Genomic DNA, 24,449 nt, shown 5'->3' with positions numbered 1-24,449 from the left:
CATTACAGGAATGGCTGTTGATGCAGTGCGCTTGATTCAGCCAAGCTCAGTTAAGTTTGGACACCCTGGGGAAGTCTGAGACCCACAGCCTTTCTGGGCACCAGTTCCACGTCTGAGCACCCTTAATGGTGGCAATCCTTTCCTTTTGCCTGACTGGGAGTTGTCCATGCTCAGCACGAGCCCAGTGTTTCTGGTCCATCCACCACTGAATACCTGGGATAAAAGTCATGCTCTGTGCTCCCATGCTCCCACTAGGCAGCTGTAGTCAATGCTCAGATCCTCCCAGAGCCTTCTCAAAGCTAAGCAGAGGCCGCTCCCTCACACTACCCTGGGATGCCCTGTGCCCTGGGCCCTCCCAGCCCTCAGGCCCTGGGATGGACCCATGGACTGATGAATGAAACATGAAAATGATGAACCCTGCTGCTCACTTCAGTTTTGCCTGTCCAGATCAGGAAGAAGCCTCAGAAAGAACCTCAGATTTTAGGTGTATTTCCCTGCCCAAGTACGAGCTGCTAGTCTGTTTCTGAGCTTGTGTTGAGCTACTCGTCCAGTGTTCTGTTACAGATGGGCCCTTCATGCAGTCCTACACAGTTCCTGTTATTTCAGGAGAAGTTTCAACTTCTTCTGTTTTGAAGCACAACCTGAGGATGTTTTCAGAGTCTTTGTTGGCTTGATGCATCACTTACCATGTCCTTCTCCCAGCACAGGGACACAACGTTAGGAATGTTTTCTGAGTAGGTGCATGGTCATCATCAGTAATATGATGTCTGCTCCAAAAACAATTCCTGCAATGTTATTATGCTGGCCCACAACATCAGAGGCAGATGCTGGTGGTATGGCTGTAGAGGTGGAACCTTCCCACTGATGTTCCGTTATGTTTTCTTGCCTTGTGATGGATGGCAGCAGAGGGGCAGTGTGACAGAAGTGGCTTCTGACTTATGTGGAAGGCATTACTTTTGGAGCAACTTTGCATTCCATCAAAACAGTTATTCTTTGGTACTTTGTAGGCAAAAAGGTGAGTACCAGAGAAGTAATAAGTCACTAATTCAAACCAGAAAGTTTTAACTTATGTAAGGGTAGGGCCCAAACAGGGGCTGCTGTCCTCTTCCTCTTCACTCCTTGGTTGCAGAATGGGTGGTTGTAGATGAAGCAACCTTTGTATGTAGTAGAATTAATTTGTCTTAGCAAGAAATCTGATGGTTCAGGTTGTTGTTGTTGTTGTTTTGTTTCTTTTTTAATGCAAACATAAAAAAATAAAAAGTGCAGCAACGACATAGAACTGGTGGGATGTACTGCCTTGTTTCTCTGACACTGATCCATCAGTGTGGTCTGCTGGCAGTGGCTGCCTTTGCACACTTGTTTTAAAGTTTTATGGGGATAATGACCAGCAGTTCTGTCTTTAAATCTGGTTTCAAGTATTGCGTGTGTGATCCAGCTGCCTCGCCAGAAGCGTCAGATGCACTTTGAAATGCCCTGTACCACCCGGTCTGCCATACATTACCCACAGGAGGTTGGTTCCCTTCTGGTATATCCACTGTAAGCCAGATTGAGAGCCAGGTTGTCTAAGCAATTTAAATGGTTGGTTTTAGGTAGCTGTATCCTGCTTTTTTTGGTTGGAGGAACTGACTCCTACTGCTTGGAATGCTGGATGTATCGGTTGAAGTGTTGAGTAGAGTAGATATGTTCAGCCTTTGTCTGAAGTATGGATGGCAACAAATTGACTTTAATTTACTTCAGCCCTAAAATGTTTTTTTTCTCTCAATGTATGAAAAGTTTTGGATGCTCTTTTGTCTTTGGACATTCATAATTACCCTTATTGTTCTGCAACCAAATTGCAGTACACAGATTGTTAAGTATTTTAGCATTAATAGTAGCGAATATCAAGTATGTAAATATTTGTCCTTGGTCTGAATACTTTTAGAAACAGATACTACATATTTAAAATCTAAGGACCGAGAGTAATGCTACAAAGCAGAAAGGTGGAATCATAGAATCACCAAGGTTGGAAAAGACCTAAAAGATCATCCAGTCCAACCGTTCACCTATTACCAATAGCTCCCACTAAACCATGTCCCTCAACACAACATCCAGTCTTTCCTTGAACACCCCCAAGGTCGGTGACTCCACCACCTCCCTGTGCAGTCCATTCCAGTGCCTGACTACCCTTTCTGAGACATAATACCTCCTAATGTCCAGCCTGAACCTTCCCTGCCGCAGCTTGAAACCATTCCCACTGGTCCTATCACTAATGACACGAGAGAAGAGGCCAACCCCCAGCTCACTGCAACCTCCATTCAGGAAGTTATAGAGAGCTATAAGGTCTCCCCTGAGCCTCCTCCAGGCTGAACAATCCCAGCTCCCTCAGCTGCTCCTCATAAGGCCTGTGCTCCAGACCCCTCATTATCTTTGTAGCCCTCCTCTGAACACATTCCAGGGCCTCAATGTCTTTCTTGGAGTGAGGGGCCCAAAACTGAACACATACTCGAGGTGCGGCCTCACCAATGCTGAGTACAGGGGAACAATCACTTCTCTGCTCCTGCTGGCAACACTGTTTCTTATGCAAATATAGCTCTTATCTTTCAGTTATTTTTACTTCAAGCTGTTTCTTAGGAGTTTCAGCATAAACTTTTGCCATGGTTCAGAATTCTGGTCTGTGTTCCATTGGGGACAGCTGTGCCTGGATTTCATCTGTAGTAAACGCTGTATTCTGAAAGTCTGGCCAGCTCCAGGGCCAGCTCCTCCAGGTTGGTTTGTTTTACTAGAAGCATTCTATTGACTTTTCTGTAACGATCTGCAGAAATGGGCATCGATGGATACCAACTGACTTAATATGCAGTGTCTTCACAATGTTTGCCAACTCTACAGGTTTCTGTTTCCCTTATTGGAGGAGAAAACTTCTAGTGTTTGTTGTTGTTTTATTTTTTCTGGAAGAATAATTTCAGATTATGGTTTTCAGGTCTGCCCAAGCGCTGTCGAGTATCTTCCTGAAAGGGAAATCCTCATAGAATCATAGAATCACCAAGGTTGGAAAAGACCTAAAAGATCATCCAGTTCAACCAGTACTAACAATGCTTTCAGTGTGTGGACAAAAGTGAGGCCAAAAAGTCAGACTATGTTGTCATGACCGTTGTTTAATGCATAGTTTACAACACAAGTAGCAGCTTTCTGAAATGGAGCTTCTGCATGTTTGCTTAGTGCAGTAACTTGCACAGTTCCCCATCTTCAGTGCCCCTTGGTCATCCGCAGCTTGGGAAGAACACAGCTGGAGATGTGGGTTCCCGGAGCACAGCACTGCTTGAGGTGCTTCAGCTGCTGCTGCGTGGCTGCTTTCTGATGAGCAGATTCAGTGTACAAGTGCAAATGCTCACTTGCTATTTTTAAACTTGTACTGTACTGTAAATAACTTCACTTTTATTCCCAAGGCGTCTGGTGCAGTATTTTTGCATATCAATGCTGTGTTGTGTTGCTGGATAGTAGCATTATGGGTACTAAAAAGGACAAATAAATAAATAAATACAGCAACAGGAAGCATTTCTATTAGAAAAGCCTATATTTCATGTTTAATCAGTTCTTGTGACAGCAGAATGATGCGGCAACATTGTTCTGTTCAGATGTGCAAAGTATCTGCACGATGCTTCTTAGTGCCGTTTTAAAATGACCTGCAGTGTTGCAGGCATCCTACACGGCAGCCATTATTATCTGTGTCTCTGTTAACCCTTTCAGCTTGTTTCTTGATCTGGTGCTAGGTTTTTTTGTTCAGAAGTCCGGCAGTCTGCCTATATTTAACTACGGGAGTAAGAGCAGCAGGAATGAAAATGTATCCCTCCTTGAGCTGGGCTGCTCCCATGGCAACAACGTGCAGCCTCCGAGCCGCACTGTGCTGCATGAATCCAGCCCTGCCTGCTCTGAGGGAGATTCTCTACAAACCAGGAACGATTGTTAGGAAAATCACTGCTGTGTCACTGTGCATCCAGTGCTTATTGCATTTTACTTCTTGTTTCTTCTTTCGTCATGAAGACGTGGCCGTGCAGCACAGTGATTTTTGCTAGTGTAAGAAAAAAATCCAGCTGTAGGACTGTCAGTCTCTGACATGTGCAGTGTGGGGTGTTCCTGTGTGCGCTGCTGCTGCAGATGCTGTTGGGGAAAAAAAAAAGCCCTGCTTTAGTGCTTTAATAAAAGCAGTTTCCCTTTGGGAGGCTGTGTTATTAAACATAGCTGACATATTGCTGGGATCACGTTCTGGATAAGCCAGGAGTAAAAAGTCAGTGCTCTGGAGATAACAAAGGTGTGCAATTAAATATTGTTTTGTTTTGTTTCGAGGTGCCTGTTTTTAGAGAAGGTGATACGCTAAGTTGGTATTTTATTGCTGTAGTGCAGCCATGGCTCAGCCTCGCCCATTTTATTTAATATGGAGCCATAGGCTGATATTTTTTCCATGCAGAAGCTTATAGGCAAATCCTTCTGCTAAATGGATTGATTAACGGTTACATTCTCCTGCTGGAATATACGTACATTATTTTGAAGGCTGAGCATTTTCATTGAGGGTATTCCATATAGTGATTACAGATTGATCTGTTTCTTGCTTGAACACGTAAGGAGCAGGAGTGACAGGAGAGAGGAGCACACACCCTGGAGCACTGTCGGTCAGTCTGTCTGATTTTTCAGTGAAGGATGGGGATTGTGGCGAATGCAGCGTGTGGGAATGAGTTTCTTTGCATGAGGGATTTCCACCTTTCCCCCTGGCCGTGGCTCCCAGCAGATGATGTCACCTCGCAGCTCATTGGCTCCGCCTGCACCTAGTGCGGGGAAGGCAGAGAAAGATGCCGGCACAAATCTCAGTGGTGGATCTCGGGTGTTGCGAGCAGGTTCCAACAGCATCTTCGATTAGCATTTAGAATCAACTGCGTGTGGCCATGTGAGGTGCTGGGTCCGTCCTAGGGCCAGGGGATTTAAGAGCTGTCAGAGGAATGAGGCGGCTGATCTGCAAACGGATCTGTGATTGTAAGTTGAAAAATCTGGGTGGAAGGGAAGAGACAGGGAGTGCTGGTAGACACATTGTGGGAGGATGTGTAGCAGAAAAATGCATGCACGAGTCAAAGAAGAAAAGGGAGAAGCGTTTGTCTTCGGTAGAATGCAGTGATAATAATGGTATTTCATTGGGGGAAAATATATGCAAGTGGGCAAAAATATTTGATCTGTGCAGATATTTTCCCTTTGTGGGAATGAATGTGAAGGATTCATTTTTAGGTGCGGTGTTATAGTGATTAATTATGAAGGCAAAATGATATTTTATGAGCACTTGCTATGTAGAAAATGCTGTTTATTTTTGATTGTCATTTTATTTGTAGGTCACAGACAGAGGACAAAGTGTGATGATACATGTTTTTATTAATGCATTTTTTCTATCGGTGAAATATGAAGCAGAATAGACGATGGAGACCTAAATATGCATTCATTCTAATATACATATATTTCTATTTAATGTATCCTTTTCTAGACAAAAGCTTCGATGATGAAGAGTCGGTGGATGGAAATAGGCCATCATCAGCTGCTTCAGCCTTCAAGATTCCTGCACCTAAAAAGCCAGGAAATCCTTCCAACAGTGCAAGGAAGCCAGGTTCTGCTGGTGGGCCGAAGGTTGGAGGTAATGAAAAGCTATTCAGTCTCTAATGGGTGTTCCCATAAACCTTGCTAGAGCAGGCACAAAACAGAACTTTGGAAGGTGATGTTTAATTCATGACTGCAGTATTCTTGCAGAACTGAAAACAGTGAGGGACCCTCTTTTATGTAATTATTCATATTTAAAGGTGTGTGCACATCTGTCTGGCTTTATGATGTGCAATGGGCTTATAGAGGCCTCACAGATTAAAAAAAAAGTATCTGGAGATGGTGATTGGTAGAATGAATGTATGGATGCCCTTTTCATGGAATCCACATGTCCATCACAATACATATAATAAATATATTGTGAAATTCTGTAGTAAATGTATGTGAATGAATATTTTACTGTAGATGTGCTCTGTTTTGCATGGCTCAGTAGGGCCATCAATTGTATGCTTCAGCAGAGGTGGATGGTACAGCTCAGTGACATCTACTACTCCATAAACTGCCAGAGTAATGTGAAACTAATTGTAAAAGATACAAATGAGAGCCAAAACTGTTGCCAGGATTTTTTGCATGGTAGATTTCAAAGTGGAATAATGATGATGCTTGCTAATTGTAATCACTGAATGTGGACGTGCTTTTTTTCCCTTTAAATAGCTGGGAGGGATGGTATCTAACAAGCAAATGTTCACTGCTATTATAAAAAAGTGACATCTTTTTTGATGGTTTATGCACACGTTCAGAAAAATATATAAGTGGAAATATACCATGCTTTAGGTGTGGTACTTTATAAATAATTGCTTGTTTCTTTTGGTAAGAGATTTTTCTGAGACTAATTTTTTCATGGGGTTTTCTCTTAGGTGAACTCCAGAAATTAAATTTGGACTAAAATATGCAGATGAAACAAGCTGCAGCATTCGCTTGCCTGTCAGAAAGATAGAGCTCATGTTTTGGCCATTTATTGCATCTCTAATGTGATCTTCAGGCTTCCTAATACACTGAAAAGATTCCCATAGGGCGGGATCAGCACTGCTGTAGTACAACTCACAATTGATAGCAGTATGAATCAGGAAGTGCCACTTAAAGGACTTTATAAGGGAAACTGTCTTTGAGATTAACAGTTTGTATTTTGTTGCTATTATTTATTTCTATATCTCAACAGCTAAGAGTCTGGAACTAGGTTCTTACAGAAAGCCATTAGAATGATGTTAGAACCATTCTTCTTTCGAGAGACAAAATAGAGGTGTCAGCATTAAATGAATGAATAAAGGGGTGAGTCAAGAGACATGACAGTGGAAAAGGACAATTATTCAGACATTTTATTTCCAGAAGCATTAAATAAATAGATAAAAAGACTTGAGATCAGAGAAGGTCTATGGTTCAAACATTTTTCCAGAACTATTTATGATCACTCAATTCACAAACCTGTAATTAGTGCTTCTGTCCCCTCCACCTGCAATGGGTCCTACCTGGGGTGCTGGCCCATCCCCTGGATGTCCCCAGTGGGAGCTGCAGGTGCCATTGGGGCAGGACGGGGCTGCCCATCAGGTGGCACCAGCATGGCTGCTGCAAGGGATGAGGTGAGGAGGGCCTGAGGAGCTGCTACTCTGCTGCCTGTGGGTACTGGGGAAGCTGCTGCTGAGCTGGGCTGGGTCCTGTGTGAGCTGGAGGAGTTCTGACTGAAGTTCTCATGTGACAAATGTGCATTTCTGTGACAAACCAGTCTTTGCCCTGCCAATTTGCAAACAATGGTGTAAACAGGAGACACACAAACCATCTTTGTTTCCTATCCTTTTTTTTCTCCTTTTTTTTTTTTTTTTGTTAGCTTTTGAAGCAAGCCAACAAAATCAGTGACATTCTTTAAGTCTTTTAAGTCACCCCCATTTTACAGAATCAGGTGCTTCATCAGACCTAGCCTTTCCTTGTCAGGAGATGGTATGTAGGTGCAGGTCTCTAGTGTTTGCTAAGTCTGAGGACACTACTAAACTGCAGGAACTGTTGACTCCCTGGAGAGTAGGGAGGGAAGAGAGGCGTAAGGTTTGTGTTTTGGATGGTCCTGTGTGGAGCCGGGAGTTGGACTCAGCGGTCAGGTGGATTAGGGCTGTGATCAGTGACACAGGGTCTAGTTGGAAGCCTGTATCTGTGTTCTTGGTGTTACTCAGGTGTTGGTGCTGCTGATCTTGTTTAACATATTCATCATTGACCTTGATGAGAGGATAGTGTCTACCCTCAGCAAATTTGCTGATGATACAAAGCTGGGAGGAATGGCTGATGCACCAGAAGACTGTGCTGCTATTCAGTGGGCTGGAGAGTTGGGTAGTGAGTAACCAGGTGAGCTTTAACAAGAGCAACTTTAGAGTCTTTGCACCTAGGGAGGAATAACTGCACCACTACAGGTTGAAGGATGGACCTACTAGACAATTATAGAATAATAAGGTTGGAAATTACGTACAAGGTCATCTAGTCCAACTGTTCTCCCATTATCATTACAACCATAGGCCACTAAACTGTATCTTGTAGCTCCTCATCCAGATGCCTCTTGAACACTGTCAGGGATGGCGACTCCGCCAGAGAGCAGCTCTGCAGAGAGGGACATAGGAATCCTGGTGGACAGCTGTTTGGTCATGAGCCAGCAACGTGCCCTGGTGGCCCGGAAGTCCAATGGGATCCTGGGGTGCATTAAAAAGAGCGTGGTGAGCAGGTCAAGGGAGATGATGATATTCAGCTTTGAAAAAAGATGACTTGGGATCTGATCAGTGTCTATAAATATCTAAGGTGTGGGAGGCAAAAGAATGATGCCAGACTCCTTTCAGCAGTGCATGGCGATAGGACAAGGGGAAATGGCCACAGACTGGAGCATAGGAAGTCCTACACAAATGTGCATTAAGAGCTTCTTCACAGTAAGGGTGACAGAGCACTGGAACAGGCTGCCCAGGGGGCTTGTGGGTTCTCCTTCTCTGGAGGTGTTCAAGACCTGCCTGTGAAACCTGGAGCCTGCTTTGGCAGGGGAGGTTTGAGTAGATGATTTCTGGAGGTCTCTTCCAACTGTTCCAATTCTGTGATTTTGTGATCCTTGTGGGTCTCTTCCAACTTGGGATATTCTGTAATTCTGAAGTGTGGGTTTTTCTGCAAGCAAGACTTGTGTATGTAGTGCCAGAACTGAATAGTTAGAATTACCATTTATTTTAGTATAATCTAAGTGTAGTTGATGTCCTTAATGCCACCTTTAATAATGTAGATGTTTGTCAGTGTGTACTTGTTTTTACATGTGGACTTTCACAAGCTTTAAGTTAAAACGCCTGGGGATGGGAGAACAGGGAAAGGGAAGTAAGAACAGAATAAATACTGAATAGAAGAAATACTGAATCAGACAAATGTTTAATGTTGATGTAGCTGTTCTTCAAATGTATGTGCATCTACAGTGTGGTTGTGTGTACTTTTCAGGTACCTATCCGTGGATTGTTTTTACCTTATTTTACAGATGTGGGCTTTCCTTACATCCTTTACCACATGTCTAGATGGTAGAAAAGTGCCTACTGGTATTTAGTTCTCAACTGCGTGTACATTTTTCTCTTGCTGTCAACCATGGAGAAACCTTTTCTGGCCTATTGACCTACTTGTGCACAGATTTCTCTAATAACGTGTAACACTATGCTCCCTAGTTTTCATTTTTGCTGGTTTTTCCTTTCATATTTCCATGGAGATCACTCCCATTATTTTCTTTTTAACATTTTCTGTATATAATCATTGCCTAGCAAGGTTGTTCTCTATCTTTTCATATTTAGCAGCCATTATACTATTTTATTCCTGTTGCTTATTGTTTAACATCTTCATACACTGTTTTCTTTTTCCCTTCTTCTTATTTGTAGTGTTCATTCTTTTTGAACCACCATATGAACCACCTTACTGCTAGTTAAAATTGTCAAATATATGCCTTAGGAGAAGTGACCTTCACCATTCTGATGGTATTCCCAAATCTTCTGTCTCCTACTCTAATAAAAAGCATTTGTGTAGGTTCTAAAGGTATTTGTTAGTCAAGTCATCATCTTTTCCAGTGATGAAGTTTTCCATAACTTCATTAATATGAATAATGGATCTGGAAAAATGACTGGCTTTAGAGAGATTCTCTGTACAGAGAGCAATAGTCTTTGAACCTAACCCTAACCCTAATTCTTCTTGCATTCAAATAAATCTAGGTGCCCCCTTTTGCATCCACTTTCTGTAGGGTCTGCTTTGCAGGTGCCTGAAGGACACTGAGATTTTTCTCCAGCCCCAGAATTGCTATCTTCTGTGATAGTGTGTGGTTTTGGAGGTTGTCTGCACTTGCAGATTTATTAGGGCTCTGTCATGGTTTGTAGCCAGAAATCCTTCTGCCGACCTCTGCATTTCAAGTCTGTAGTCAGTGGGATTGTCATTGGCTCTCCTTTTTCTTATTAACTCTGGCTGCAGGTGTTTCAACTCTATAACTGTTTGTTTCATGGTTCTGCCACCTGTTGGTCATGCTTATTTAAATCTTCTTTGATGGTGTGTGTGTGTGTGTACATGCATATGTCTATGCATACTAAGAAGTTACGGTTCAGCCAGCCTTGGAGGAAGCAGTAGCTCCAGTGACAGCGTTGCTTTTTCTTTATTTTTCACAAAGATCTTTTATTTATGGGCTTTTGGCAGTTTGGCAAGATGCTTTTGGATTGAAATAGACAGCACAATTTCTAGCGGAAGGCAACCTAAGTTGAGTATGTTAGCCAGATGAGCTATATTTTTAATCCTTGTGCTCCTCAAGATCTCTTGAAGGGCTTTGATTGGTTCTCTTGCCCACATGAACTCCTTTTACCAAAATTTCTACTATTCAGAAGTTTTATGTAGTGTGGATGTTAGTAGGAAAGCTCCATCCATACCTCAACGAGAAGACTGGCCTCTTTTCCCATAGTGTCAGTTTAGGTCAGTAGTGAAATCAGTAAGTGTAGGAATGCTGGCAACTTCATTAGGCTGGAGTGACATCGGGAAGTTTACGGATTAAACCATGTCAGGGTGAAAGTTTGAAATAACTTCCATTCGTATGCTTATGAGAACCTCTGTAGGGCTGGAACGTTATTCTTAATGTTGTAATGTAAGACAGTAACTTGAACTTCATACTTTTTAGAGCTGTCCACAGTGAGAAGATCATGCATCAAGTATTTTTGTCTGCGGTTCTTTGGCTTTCTTTTATGTAACATGTTGGCCTGGTAGCACTAATGTTGCTTACTGTTTTGCACTAGTAGGTATTGTTAGACTCTTTGAAACGAGCTGAGTTTAAAATAAGAATTATTCTGAGTGCTGTTTTAGAATAGATTTTGGATTAAAAATGTTGATGATGTTGAGGTTGTGGATACCCCATCCCTGGAGGTGTTCAAGGCCAGGTTGGATGGGGCTCTGGGCAGCATGGTCTAGTGTTAGGTATGGAAGTTGGCAGCTCTGCATGCGGCAGGGTGTTGGAACTTCATGATCCTTGAGGTCCCTTCCAACCCAGGCCATTCTGTGATAACAAGTGGAACCTGAAGGACATAATGCTTTGCTTTTTTGTTTCTTTAACCTTTGATAAAAATATATATATGTGCACATCCAAAAAGCTGATTTTTTTCAACATTAAAATAAAAGGAGTTTTTATGCTACTTTTTCTTAAACTGTTCCAAGATTCTCATCCTCTGTGAAGCTTGCTAGTGTGACAATATAAGCCCCGGTGGCGCAAGTAGTAGGAATGCCGCGTTGCAACACCGGAGGCCCTGGGTTCGAAGCCCCCCTGTGGCGCAAGTGGTAGAAGTGCCGCTCTGCTACACAGGAGGATCGAATCCCGGGGGGTTGGACTCGATGATCTCTATGGTCCCTTCCAACCCGCATGAGACTATGAGACTATTACTTGACATAACCCTCAGTTTTAGGATGATCTTAATTCTTAAGAACATCCAAATGTCTGATGGATCAAAAATCCTTAAAAAGACTTTCTTTTAGGAAGGAATCCATTAATTGGAAAATGGGAAAACCAGGGTGAACAATAGGAAGTTATTCACACCATCAGTAAATTTAAGTTTAGGTTGTATATCTGTAGTGATTTTTATTAGCATCGTAATGCTCTTTATTCCACCTTCTCAATAACAGCAATGCAGCCTTTTGAAAAGCGTTACAGTAGTACTGATTTACTCCTTCGGAATCTATTTTTTAGCAGAAAAAGTACTTAAAGATGTTATGTTATTATGAAGCAGTATAGATGAAAAGTCTCTACCTAATACACACGTATTTTGCCAGGTAAAGTTAGACTCGTTAAAGCTACATTGTGTAGTTAAGAAGTGTGTTTGCTAAAATGACTTCAGTAATTGTGGAACTGTAAATACAAATTATTAGTGAATGGACTACAAACAAGATAAATGCTTTGCTTGCTGTATTGATTATCTTTGGACTGGTGAGGACAGTGCTGTGTTCATTTGACACACAAGTGTATTATAGTAATCAGCACTCTACTCTTGAGTTCTACAGCAAATAAACTCAGGAGTACTGGTTCCATTGATGCACTGTGATAATCCTTCCTCTGTTATTTGTTTAGTTTTCACGAAGTGGCTTCCAAAGTGTTTTATTTGTCACATAAAACTAACTAGGTTTTTCTTTATAGCTATATCTCGACCCTTTGTGAGACACAAAACTGAGGTCTCGGCATTCAGAGCATCACTGACACTCTGCAACAGTTGCCTTCTTGGCTCACAGGTTGCTGAGAGTTCGGAGGATTTCTTTTTCTGAAATCAGACCTCCTGTCTTTCTGGTCACCCTTTAGAATCAACAGGTGGTCATTGACACCGAACCAGAAATTGTTACAGAATACTTGTTGGCCTCCTTGTCCCCACAGTAAAAGTACCTACTTTCCTTCCTTGCACAGCCTTGCCGTGAAATTGCTGGTTTGCAGTGATGCCATCTTCAGCTGCATCAACCTAACTCAGAATTCAGGGAAGCAGGAGGAATTCCAGCTTTCCATCTTCTCCTATATTTGCTGAGTTTTGTTGCTGTTTACTTTCTTGTGTAGGACTTCAGAAAAGGTTTCCTCTCGTACAATTAGTGATCTATTCTCCTTAGCTGTAAGTTAATGGGGGTTCCTTTTCTTGCCTATAGTATTCTTTTGGTTGCAGCTTATCAGGTGAATTAGCAAACCAGCCCCAGAGACCAAAATGAACTGCATATATTCTCACTTCACTTGCATGGAAATACACATGTACATACATTCATAGAGCATGTGTGTGTCTCTCTCTCCATATATATTTGTAGCTACTGTTTATTAGTCTCCATAATAAAATAAGATGAAGTGGATAAAATAAGAAGATGGTGACAGTGAGCAGTAATTAAGAAGCCTATAGGTAAAAGCCTGTAACACTTTGTAACCTTCTTTTAACATCTGTGATATAGTCCCAGGCATCCTACTAGCCATCATGGTAGTACCAGTCAGTGGTGTGAACAGGGAAGAAAAGCCATCCCTTGTTTATTTTGCTAACATGGAATATTGATTCTGAAAGTGCTGAGAAGGGGGAAGGCAGTTCCTTTGTTTTCATGTGGCTGAATCTAGAAGGAAAAAGAGGAACGAGAAAGTGGAGGAGGACTGACTGAAGTCAGCTGACCATGTCCCTTTGAGTACTTAGGGACTGTGGTTGTGTTACAGAGTATGTGAAAACAGACATACAAAACAATCCTACGTTGCTGCTGTTGAAGAGAAACTGCTTTGCGAAGTAGAAAGTATGATTCCACTTTGTAGGGCTGGAAGGAGAAAAAAAGTGCCTTAAGTTTCATTTCTTAGGACAATTGTAGGTACTTTAAAGTAGAAAAGCAGAGTAATATTATATAAGTAAATATATAAAATAAAATAGACTAAAAAGAAAGAGAATAAAATCAGCACCACTCTAACAACTGAAAGTGAAATAAATAGGGTTGAAAATATCTTTAAAGTGGAAACATAAAATGCAAATCATTATAATGCAGGAATGTGAATAGTGCAATTTTAGCAAAGTCACAAGTACTGCTTGCACCAAATAAGTATAATGTTCTTAAAAATATAAAGCAGCCATATGTGAAGTGCAGCCTTCTGTCTTGCAGTAGTGAACTTCTGGAATGAAAAGATAAAAATGTGTTGTCATATCTTCAAAACTAATTTCAGAGTTTGCAATGACGAACCGCGTTGGTTCTACTTGTTTTTAATAGAGTATCAGTTTAAATTGTGTCAGAAAAGGAAGTGTAGTTGAAGAGAAGCAGTTATAGTGATGAAGATTCCTTTTTTCCTGAAGACATAACGTTGCAGCAAAACCCCCAAACAATTCTGATATCACAACTCAGCCTGTTTTGCAAAAAAAAGTTGTAGATAATATGAATGAGTTGCTCGTGTTCCTGTTTGTTCTCAGTAATAATGACTGTAATGTAAAGTAATTGGTGAGATTTTTCCACTGTTGAGGTGTAAGACTGAAACTGAAGTAAAATATAAGTTCTGGGTTATTAGAAAACTACCCCAATACTGAAAATAAGTCTAATTTGAATAATATTAGCCTAACATTTTAAGTCCACCTGTTGAAGTTTGGCTGGTGAGGCAGGGTTACAAATGATCTTTTAAGTATTTGTGAAATACATGAATGATTGAAAGAGGACAACGTGAGCATGAGCATTGTGCTTGCTTTAAAAGATGAATGTGTGAGCTGATAATTCAGCAGAAGCATTAATCAACTTTGAGATGAGCTCCGAGGAAGCGAAGTATCTGTGTTCCTTCCTGTTGCTTGAGGATTTGCTTTTCCCCCCCACGCAGTACATGTAACATGTAAGCATAGCTCACTCCTTGTTTCTTCTCACTCCTCCTGCCTCTATTTTTTATTGGAGGGAGTAATTGCACCTCATCTAGCACAGATTAGAGTGCTTTTTGTTTGAGAAGTTGCTGTATCTCTGTCGCTTTCAAATATTTTTTAGCTGGCAACTTGAAAATACCTATAATACAAAGTGACTCTTAATCAGCCCATGGAAAAGGGCTTTGTTCTTTATCCAGGTACTTGAGACTGGAGAGTAGCTCTTTCCTTGTCTATTGATGAAAGTTTTTTGATTAATATCCAAACATGGAAATAAGAACTTACTGAACACTGGCTGAACTGAAGTAAGGTCACCCTTGTGTTCTGTTAATAAGTCAGGGTGTGCATTCTATTGAAGCACAATCTTCTACAGAAGATTGAGGAAATCTCAGTTTCAGAGACTAACAAACAGCAGAACGTATTCAAAGAAAGAGCTAAATGTGACCTTTATTTAACCATATGGAGGGATTGTGGGAACTTACTGAGGACTGTCTTGGCACACTGCAAGTACTGTCCTAAAGGACTCTCCTCACAGGCAGTCAGGGTTTGTACCATTTAAAGGGATTCTATGAATTGGTGGTAGCAGAAACTGGCTGCTGTAATCTAGAGAAAGTAAATTCTAATTTCTGTGGTTTGTTTGTTTTGTAATATTTATTTGTGTGTTATTTTGTATCAACACTGTTAAGCTGCTTCTTCTGTGTTAGCATAGTGTTTGTACAGCCCCACAGTGAGGGAGACCAGGGAACTTCTCTCACTGAAAGCATTCCTCTCAGCCTGTGTGTTCCTAGCCCAGCCTCTCTTGTCTGGTTTTCTGTTTGGTTGTGCCTGTGATACAGTTGATAGGGTCAGTAGGAGGAACCACTGGGAGTTCCCAGTTAACTAATGTATTATTTGAAAAGGTTGGTAATACCTGGGCTTGTCCTGCACACTTACCCATGCTGAGTGGAAGCTGCTTTCAGTTCCTTACTAACAACTCAGTAGAATTTTACAAAATCATGGTGGATGGTTTTTTAATTTTATTGAATTTTATTTTTTTAATTAGGAGTGTTGAGCATCTTCAGATTCGGTTTGTGTTGAAGTTATTGAAGTATAGTTATGGCCTTGGGATTCATTTGATGTTTGAGTTTTGTTCATTTCAGGGGAAAAAAAAATCCAAATAATCTTACTCCAAGAATAAGATCCCATTCCTGTGTGCTTTTAGAGAAATCAGAGGGATAGAATGAGTTTATATAGCAGTGTGCTTTTTAAAAGTTTATAGTGCACTGTATCAATACACAGTAATGTTCTGTGGTCCTGTTATTTTCTTCATTTGCATTGCTCGTGACTAGGAAGAAACTTTTCTTAGAGAAAGAAAAGGAAAAGTCATAGGGCCTCACTGAATGGTAGGAATTCTTGAATTTCACTTAAGAAGGTGTCATCTCCTAGTAGAGTGCAAGGAAAGGGTTCATTTTCTTTGCCTCTATCCCCACACACATTTGAGCTAAGATGAAAGCACTACAGTTGGAGATGCTTAATATGCTGTAATTTTCTTCCATATCAAGACTATTGTTTTCAGTATGTTCTCACCAGCTTCCTGACGTGGAACAAAGGCCTGCAGGTGCCTCTGTGAGCCTTTTTAAGCAGGCTGCTTGAATGTAAGAACTGGTAAAGGTAATAGTTCATAAGTAGCAAGAGGATGAAATTTGTGTGTAAATGTCTTGTATGCATTGTTCATCTCTCTCAGATTCATTTGTGTTCTGTTTTTCGTCCAAGGGGGCTAAGTCCAGAAGTGACATTGATTGCTCTCCTTGCTGTTCAGTGAGGCTCTGGATTTTAGTTTATCTGCTGTGTGCTTGCAGATGTTAAATGCAGAGGGCTTACAGACCCTTGGAATTACTTATAGTGTCCTTACCTTCAGGTGTTGTGTAACTGAGTAGTAATACAGAACTTGTATAAACTGTGAAGTACAGTGGTTTTTCGTATCTCATGTCACAGGATCACTGTAGTCTTAAACAATATTTTAACAGGTTGTGAAGAAACGTGCAGTATGAGCTTCCTAAGAGCTCACTGTTTAGTGGATGTCACAGTAAGCTTTTTGACCAAAACAGTGTGACAGGCAGAGCAGAAACCTGATATGAAGAGTTCCTCCACCTTTTGAGTATTGAAAATAAAAGAACCAAGGCTTTTGATAATGTTAAAGCAATGTTTTATTCTTTAAAACTGAGGCAGCCTTCTGGCTTTTCAATTTTTTTCCTATTTACCTTTCCTGACTACTGCATTTTGGGTCTGACTGCTTCAGTACTGTGAAAACATATCATATGCCAGAATAATTTTAGGAGGGAAAAATAGGGTTATGAATGGAAACGTGACTGTTTGTACCACCTTGTTTAGTTTAGCCCGGTGATCCTGTGACAAACTCTTTCCTTTCAAAGTTTCTCTCTACAAAATTCTGCACTAACCAGTGCCTCCACCCTCAGAGGAGCTGTACAAGTTTATGTGGCAGAAACCAAGTTCTACAGCCGTTATATTTAGTTGCAGGAAAAAGCAGGCTTGTGGTACATACCAAACTGAGAAGTTTGTGCTAATTTTCAAACTTCGGTACATTTTAGTTCAATCTCATGTCTCAAATCAGAAATTTCAGTAGCCTTTCTCAAACTTCAGGGCAGTTTTACATTGCACTGTACCTTCGCCATCATGTATGGTGACGAAGAACTAATGCAAAAAAAAGATTTCTGTTTAGCTTCTCATTTGGCCTCAAGAGGCTTCTATATCTATCTCAGGGCTGGGAGATCTACTCTGTGGCTTAGCTGGCATGTCTTGATACTGTAAATTTTCTGATTCCAAGATGACTTCCTTAAAAATGTAGGTGTTGAACAAAACTTGGAATGGGAGCTCACAGGCAGCCTCATGTTTCAGATTTTGTGTTATGTTACGGTTAGCCAGTACTTGGTGATGGTCCAACAGCTGCAGTTGGAGATTGTGTGTGTCAGACTGCTTCTTAGATGCATGCTGGAGATCACTTTGAAAAGTGTGTCCTAGTTGTAAACTCCATCTTTCCTTTTTCTCAGCTGGATAGCTCCTCATTCACTTTATTGAAGGATTTATTCCCTCTCCTCTTAGGAAGGGCAAGAAATAACTGGTTACAATTTTTGTTTTCCCCTTTGACTGCCATTGATGATTGTAACAGGTCATGTTGGAGATGCATATGGGGAAGAGTTTTATGCACAGCACATCTTTGCAGTATTTTTGAGTTCAGGCTGTCAAAATTTGTTGCTTGCAGTACGATACAGAAATATTAATGTGTCTAAATTCTGGTAGGTATCATTCAAAAGTGTTGTTGAACTGAGCAGTCTCAAAGGAGTGGGAGAGAACTTAATCTGCATAGGGGCGTGCAGATCTATTAAGTCTGCGATCTGAACCATACTTGTAGTGGATGCTCACGCTTTGAGGTACACAAGTGTACAATCCTAGCAGTGCATAGCCCTACACTGTAAATAGATCAGCATCTGTACACTGTGAAACTTCTGTAAAGACCGTAGCTGCCAAGTGTTTGTGTTGTCAGAAGGTCCTTATTTTTCCTTTCTGTTGGTTTCTGAGGCTTAACTTCTTTTGGTGATGTTTATTATTTGTGCTGTAGTTGGTAAAATACATCTCTTCTGTGTCTGATGTGTCCATTTCAGCTGTGCTTTGTAAGCTGGGCAGAACAGTGTGAGAAATGCACCTCACACTTTCTGGCTCCTAAGGAGAATTCTGGGGAGTGCAAGGTATTATGACTCATGTAGGGTACTATGCGAGATTTTTACAATTAAAAAGAAAGAAAAATGAAAGCATTAAACAAAACCAAAACAAACCACAGCCACAGAGGATTGGTTCCTTTTGGCACACGTTTTTGTGTGAAAATGAATCTTGATGAACTTTAATGACACAACTCTCACTCTGCTAAACAATTTGGAATTCTGTGCGTGGGAGTGTTTGCATTATCAGGATGCGGTCCCGATCACCTTTGCAAACAGCTCCTACAGGGTGTGTTGTCGTAAACGTATTTCTGGTTAAGCACAAATAAAAATGATAAAATTAAACCATTAACTTTGTCGTTGGAAGCTGCTCAGAATTGTTCATCCTCAAAGGATGTAAAGGGTTTTTTTTGTTTGTTTTGTAACTGTAAGGTGAAATCAGTGTTGCAGTTTTATACAGATTGAATATTCTGCCGTTTTGTGAGCTGTATTAATTGTTTGAAAACAGGTTGAAAGGTTATTCTTTCACTTTGAAAACCCTGATGTGCATTAGACTCTGTTTAACAGTATTTTATGTGTTTGTAGGTTCCTCTAAAGAAGGAGGAGCTGGAGCAGTGGATGAAGATGACTTTATTAAGGCATTTACAGACGTTCCTACTGTACAGGTAAGGTGCTGTGTATGCTAACTTTTGTTTTCAGGAATATGCCATTTACAACACTCTCTTAGCCTATTCTTACAATTCTATAGTCTTTCAACTGAGGTGTCATTACCTTTCTGTCTATGAGCACTTTAATTTACAGCCTCCATGAGAACTTAATATTTTTTTCAGTTGTTAATTAGCAAAACCCACATTTTAAAACTATGTTACAAATTCTAATTCCATTGTTTCAGCTAAAATTTGTTATTACTTTGCTTAATCTTTTCCAAGGAGCTTCTGAAAGTAATTGCATGTTTCAATTTTTAATAAGAAAAACATTTCCATAATATTAGGGAAACATAGGGATTTGAAGTTTCATGGGATACGCAACTAATAATAAGCAAATAATTTTAAAAGCGGGAATTATAGTTTCAGAGACTCACACATGCTTGGTGTTTTCACATGAGTTGAGTCACCCAACATTTTGCATTTTCAAAGACTTACTTTGAATATGTTTTCTTTGAGCAGCTGAACAGTGGAAGACAACCAAAAACTCAGACAAGGCTTTAAAACACCAGAAGGATTTTGTACGACTCCCTTCTCTTGATATATACATCTGTTCTATTTTAATTTATTTTACAATGATAATGTATTCCATTGTTAAATGTCATTTTATAGATGGAAATATTGACTGATATAATGAAGAAACATGTTACCTCTGTGGTTCCTGTCTTGTTCAGCCAAAGTTTGTTTTATGCTGTAAGGGCTTTGTTTCTTCTTTGTCTCCCTGAGAATTCTGTTAAGAATTCTTTGGAGGGCAAGATGATTAATCTTCTCATATTATTTGTCTGTGTTAAGTTTACCAGAGTCACATTCCACAACACTGAAAACATGCTGCCTATAATTTGGTACTTTAATGTTTTCAGTCCTGAGCAGAGTTCTCCGATCACTCAAATTGCTTAATAACACTGGGAGAACAAAAGTGAAATACCTGGATGTCATTGTGTGTGTGTGTGATTTTTCTCTCTGATTCTGCTGGATGACTTGGGAAGGTAGGTCATTGCTTAACTGCAGAAGGTAGAGAAGAAAGACCACCTTGTCCTCACCTTAGTTCAAGTGGAGAGGCAAAGGAGAATGTGTAACTGACCCAGAACAGCCTAATTTATAGCATATGAGAATCTAAGACCTACTAGCTGGTCAAAATAGTCAAAAAATGAAAAAAAAAACCACCCCACAATCTGAGCCCACACAGATGACTGTGGAAGGGAGAAGTTTTTCTAATAGACCCTGGGAAGAATTGCAGTGTGCCTGCTTGTTTTAAAGTCAAAATCTGTTAGAATGGATAGAGGGCATTGTTTCTGTGTTGCTGGGCCTGTTCCCATTACACTTGTGTGGGTTTTAGTAGAGGATTCAATAAAAACAAGGGAGGAAAATTTATTATGGAAATACAGATCCAATCCTGAATTAAGTTTATGAGCATCTGAATTAATCAGATAAATTTAGAGTGTTTTTTGTGTGTTTTTAACTTGCTCCTAAAAACCTTCAGTGGTGATTCTGCTTTTCCAGTAATCTAGTCATATGCCTATGTTCATCATTAATCTTTAAGGAATATCTTCTTGTTTGCTCCTGTCAAGTTTGTAATTCTTACTTGGAAATACTTCCTGTCTAAATAGTTATTTCTTTAATTTGTGTTTGAACATTAGTTTTTCTGCCTTCAATGTGGCATTTACCATTTCTGCTGTGCGTGCATGTTACCCTCCAGTGGATAATTGCAGCCCGAAAAGAAGATAGAACCATTGCACTGTATCTCAAAATAACCTTTTTGCTAATGAGTTCTTTACTTACTGCACTGTGATAGACTGTGCTTCTGTATTTAGATTACAAACTGAGTAGTTTCACAGCTCTTTTTTCACTTATGTTGAACTGGAAGCAGAAAATTCAGTTGTCATGTTGAGAGGAATAATATCCATTAATAGCTACATTCTTTTTCCAAAGCGAATTTGTTTGCATAAACATCCAACATTGAGACTTATAAAAAAAAGAAAGTATAATTGTTGTCTATGCACAAATTTTCACAGAAGTATAAAGCATCATTAATCAAAGGCAGGGAAAAAAAGATTAAAAACAGTTTTTGTTTTGAAACTACATATGGAGAATATACTTGGGATTTTTAGTGGAAAAATTTTAATTTCTTTTTAATTAAAGTTATGCCGCTTACTAAATCGCTCCTTTAAAAGACAATTTGAATTTGGTTAGACCCAATTCTATTTTTTGCCGGGTAATCAAAATATTAAATTCTTTGCCTAGGCATGCAGGTAGGTCATTGTACATGGTGCTTCTGCTCTTGTTTATTGCCTAGCAGTTATAATCCCATGGCTTTAAATACAGCTCATGGACTCAGATTCCCCATCAGCTGAGAACAGAAATTGGCCTGTTTTTGAAGGCCCTCTCAGTGACACAGTTTTACCAGAGTCTCAGACTAAGCTTAATGTGTACACCAAGAGATCCTAGTTTGCTGCTGCCAAAAGGTATGACTGTTCATCCCTTGTGGTTGTGTTTTATTGTTGGGATAAGTTGGCATGGGCTGCTAAATTGACATATAGAAAGATATGTTGAATTAGGAACAAGACGTAGCAAGGTGGGTGGTGGCAAAGAGGAAACCCAAGGAGCTTGGATTCCTACCCTGCTTATCAGACTACTCAAATATACAGGTGTTATTTAGCATGGATATTTTCCACATCCTAAGTACTGCAGCATGAAATACTGTTTCATGCCTTCATTACTGTTGTTCTGTTACCAAAGCATAGGAGGAAAGGTAGAAATCAGTCTGCTGTAGCTACTATAACTATACTGAACAGTTAGTTCAGTGTACTCAGTGTTGGAAAGTTGGTTGGTTGAAGTTGCACAGGAAAATATAGATTTGGCTTAACTGTAAAACAGAATTTCTAAATCTTCTTCAGAATAAAATGAAAGATCTGTGTTTAAGGGACCAGCAAAAAAGTACATGCAAAACAAAGCGCTCCTAACCACTGATCCTCATCTCCACTACACACTCTACGCTCTTGAACATACAAAAGTAAATCTTGCATTTAAGCAGGTAATTAGTGAGAAACAGTTACTAGTGTTGAGTTTCTACATAAGTTCTAGCGTTCGCTTCCACTTTATAGGGCATAGGTCTCCTGGAAGTCCTGCAGAATATCTGGCAGTCCAATGTGGATGTCTTGTTCAATACCAGATGCCTGTGTCTGGGCAACTGAATGTAGTTCAGCGTGTTTATATAAACAACTTTGGATGCGAGAAACTGGAAGTCTTAAGCTTAAAATGTTATTGGAAAAAAATTCTGACCAGATCAGTTTTCAATAATTTTTTTCTTATCTCCATATTATTCTGAAGCTGGGGATAAAACAGAAAAAATCCTTAAATTTTGTATGCAAGAGTATGTCATATGAACTGTCTCCACTTATTCTCATACTTAAATCTGATAAGAATGTATTACCTATATCAACATGACTTCTCTCTCTCTCTCTGTGCATATATATATATATATATATATATATATGTGTGTGTATATATATATATAATAATTTTTTACAACTTTTTTATTTTGATGTTACCTAGCTGCCAGTCAAGTCTTTTTGTAGAGTCCCACACTCTGAGGATGAGTTGCTATTCCAAAAGATTTACAATCAGATGGTTGATTACCATTTGTGTCAGTGGGTATGAGAATGAAATTGAAGTGCAACAGATTATTTAACCTCTGCTCATAGTGAATTACAACCTGAAAGAAAAAAAATAGGGCAAAAAAACCCAACAACAAGGTAATGAAATTCTTAGGAAAGGTGAATTTCTATCGAAAGGTGAAATCTTGGGGAAAATATTGATACTTCTTTCCTGTTAGTGAGCATTCACTACTTGCGTTATCCTTAATATTTGCTTTAAATTGGTTTTAATACCACTGGCATAGTTCTCTGGAGTTGTATAACAAGGGCAAGATTTTCAGAGTTGTAGTGGAATTTTCAGTCTTTTTAAACTGCTTCCTTCATCATGCTAACTGGAGATTTTTCTGTTCTTTTTAATGTTCTAGATCTATTCTAGTCGAGAACTTGAAGAAACATTGAACAAAATCAGGGAAATCCTCTCAGATGACAAACACGATTGGGATCAGCGAACCAATGCGGTAAACATTTGATCTGATTTCAAGCGTAGGTGCTTGTATGTCTGTATGTGACTGCATGCTTTAAAGTGCTTTTCTTAGTGATAATACAAAAGGCAATTTTATTTTATGTTTTAAAAACGAGTTTCCATGTATCAAGTCATTTTAGAATAAGCTTTAAACACGTGCTTTTTAAAGGACTGAAATATATTTCTGTTGACGTTTGAGTGGAAGCTCTTAGAAAAGCCCCCAGTTGTTCATATATTTTTTTCTTTATTTCTTCAAGATTACATACTCAGCAGGTAAACCGCTAGCATTGGTACCTCTTGTATGGCTATAATAGATTTACTTATGGAATTAAAGTATTGCATCTATATTCTTCATCTAGTTTACAGTATCTTAACAACCATTCAGAAACAGGTATATGAACATAGTTCTGTATTTGTAGACTGAGATCTAAGACTTTCTATCAACAGAATTTACTTAATTATTTCTTTATAACTGTTTTAAAATTACTACCATATGCTTGAAAATATGATTTGTTTCTTAAAGCAAATCATTCCTTATTGTTGACTAACATAATGTTCCTATTTTGTGGAATTAGACTTTGCTGGAGACAGGCACACTTTTCATACACTTAAACATTTTCATGTGTGGTTGTCTCAAGACCTACCTTAAACTTTGAAACTGGAGTTATACATTATGTACAGTTTAACAATAATTTGATATTCCTAAAAGCTATTATTATTTTTAAAGAGAATATGTGTTAGTAGTTATTAGTAGCTAAACTAAATGCCTTAAATTTTTTAGCTCAAGAAAGTTCGGTCATTGCTTGTTGCTGGAGCTGCACAGTATGATGGATTTTTCCAGCATTTACGGTTGTTGGACGGTGCATTTAAGCTGTCAGCCAAGGATCTCAGATCCCAGGTGGTTAGAGAAGCATGTATTACTGTAGCGTAAGTATAGTTTTACATTTGTTTGTGTACATTGCTAGATTTTAGTGTGAATTTGACTGGAAAGTCCTTTACCACTGTTGCAGGAAAGATCGTCTTGCTGGGCTACTCTACACTATTGCTGATAATAGAGTCAAGGTCTGTAGCTACAGAGAAAACATAAAAGAAACATTTCTAATTAATTTGTTGTTGCAGGTGATAAATATAGTTAATAATCTCTGTAAAACATTGTATGTGAAGAGGAAGTTGCCATCACTAAACCAAGTACTTAATGTTAGTACAAACTGCAGTAGGCACTGCTGTAATGTTGGGAATTAATCTTAAAAGCACTTAAGTGTGAGTTTTTGGTATAGGACTTTACTGTGACTATAAGGGTGAGCTGCGGGGTGTTTTATGTCCTTCCACTGAGATGCAATTAAAAAGCTAAAATTCAAGTGAAAGCTTAAATGGAACTTCACATGCTTTGATGAGGCAATAATCTTTAATTTTAGTGACAGTCTTAAGAGCCCTGACTAACAGAATTAAGACGTCTGCCCTCATTATTTCTGGGTATG

General features: G+C 39.5%; 1 protein-coding gene across 44 annotated transcripts in view; it reads left to right on the top strand.

Annotated features, from left to right (window-relative positions):
- Positions 1 to 24,449, top strand: part of CLASP2 (cytoplasmic linker associated protein 2) — a 114,375-nt gene that overhangs the window by 36,055 nt on the left and 53,871 nt on the right. For 41 of the 44 annotated variants that reach the window (XM_032442423.1, XM_032442405.1, XM_015854125.2 and 38 more), the window contains 4 exons: positions 5,498 to 5,644; positions 18,737 to 18,816; positions 22,874 to 22,966; positions 23,753 to 23,898. In XM_032442423.1, coding sequence (XP_032298314.1) covers positions 5,498 to 5,644; positions 18,737 to 18,816; positions 22,874 to 22,966; positions 23,753 to 23,898 — 466 coding nt within the window. Of the gene's footprint in view, positions 1 to 4,796; positions 5,002 to 5,497; positions 5,645 to 18,736; positions 18,817 to 22,873; positions 22,967 to 23,752; positions 23,899 to 24,449 lie in introns of those variants that run through there. The other 3 variants (XM_032442421.1, XM_015854139.2, XM_015854137.2) reach the window with 2 other exon arrangements.

The sequence above is a fragment of the Coturnix japonica genome, chromosome 2 (genome assembly GCF_001577835.2).
Source record: "Coturnix japonica isolate 7356 chromosome 2, Coturnix japonica 2.1, whole genome shotgun sequence".
Taxonomy (NCBI): Eukaryota; Metazoa; Chordata; class Aves; order Galliformes; family Phasianidae; genus Coturnix; species Coturnix japonica.
This window is presented reverse-complemented; position numbering and strand designations above follow the sequence as displayed.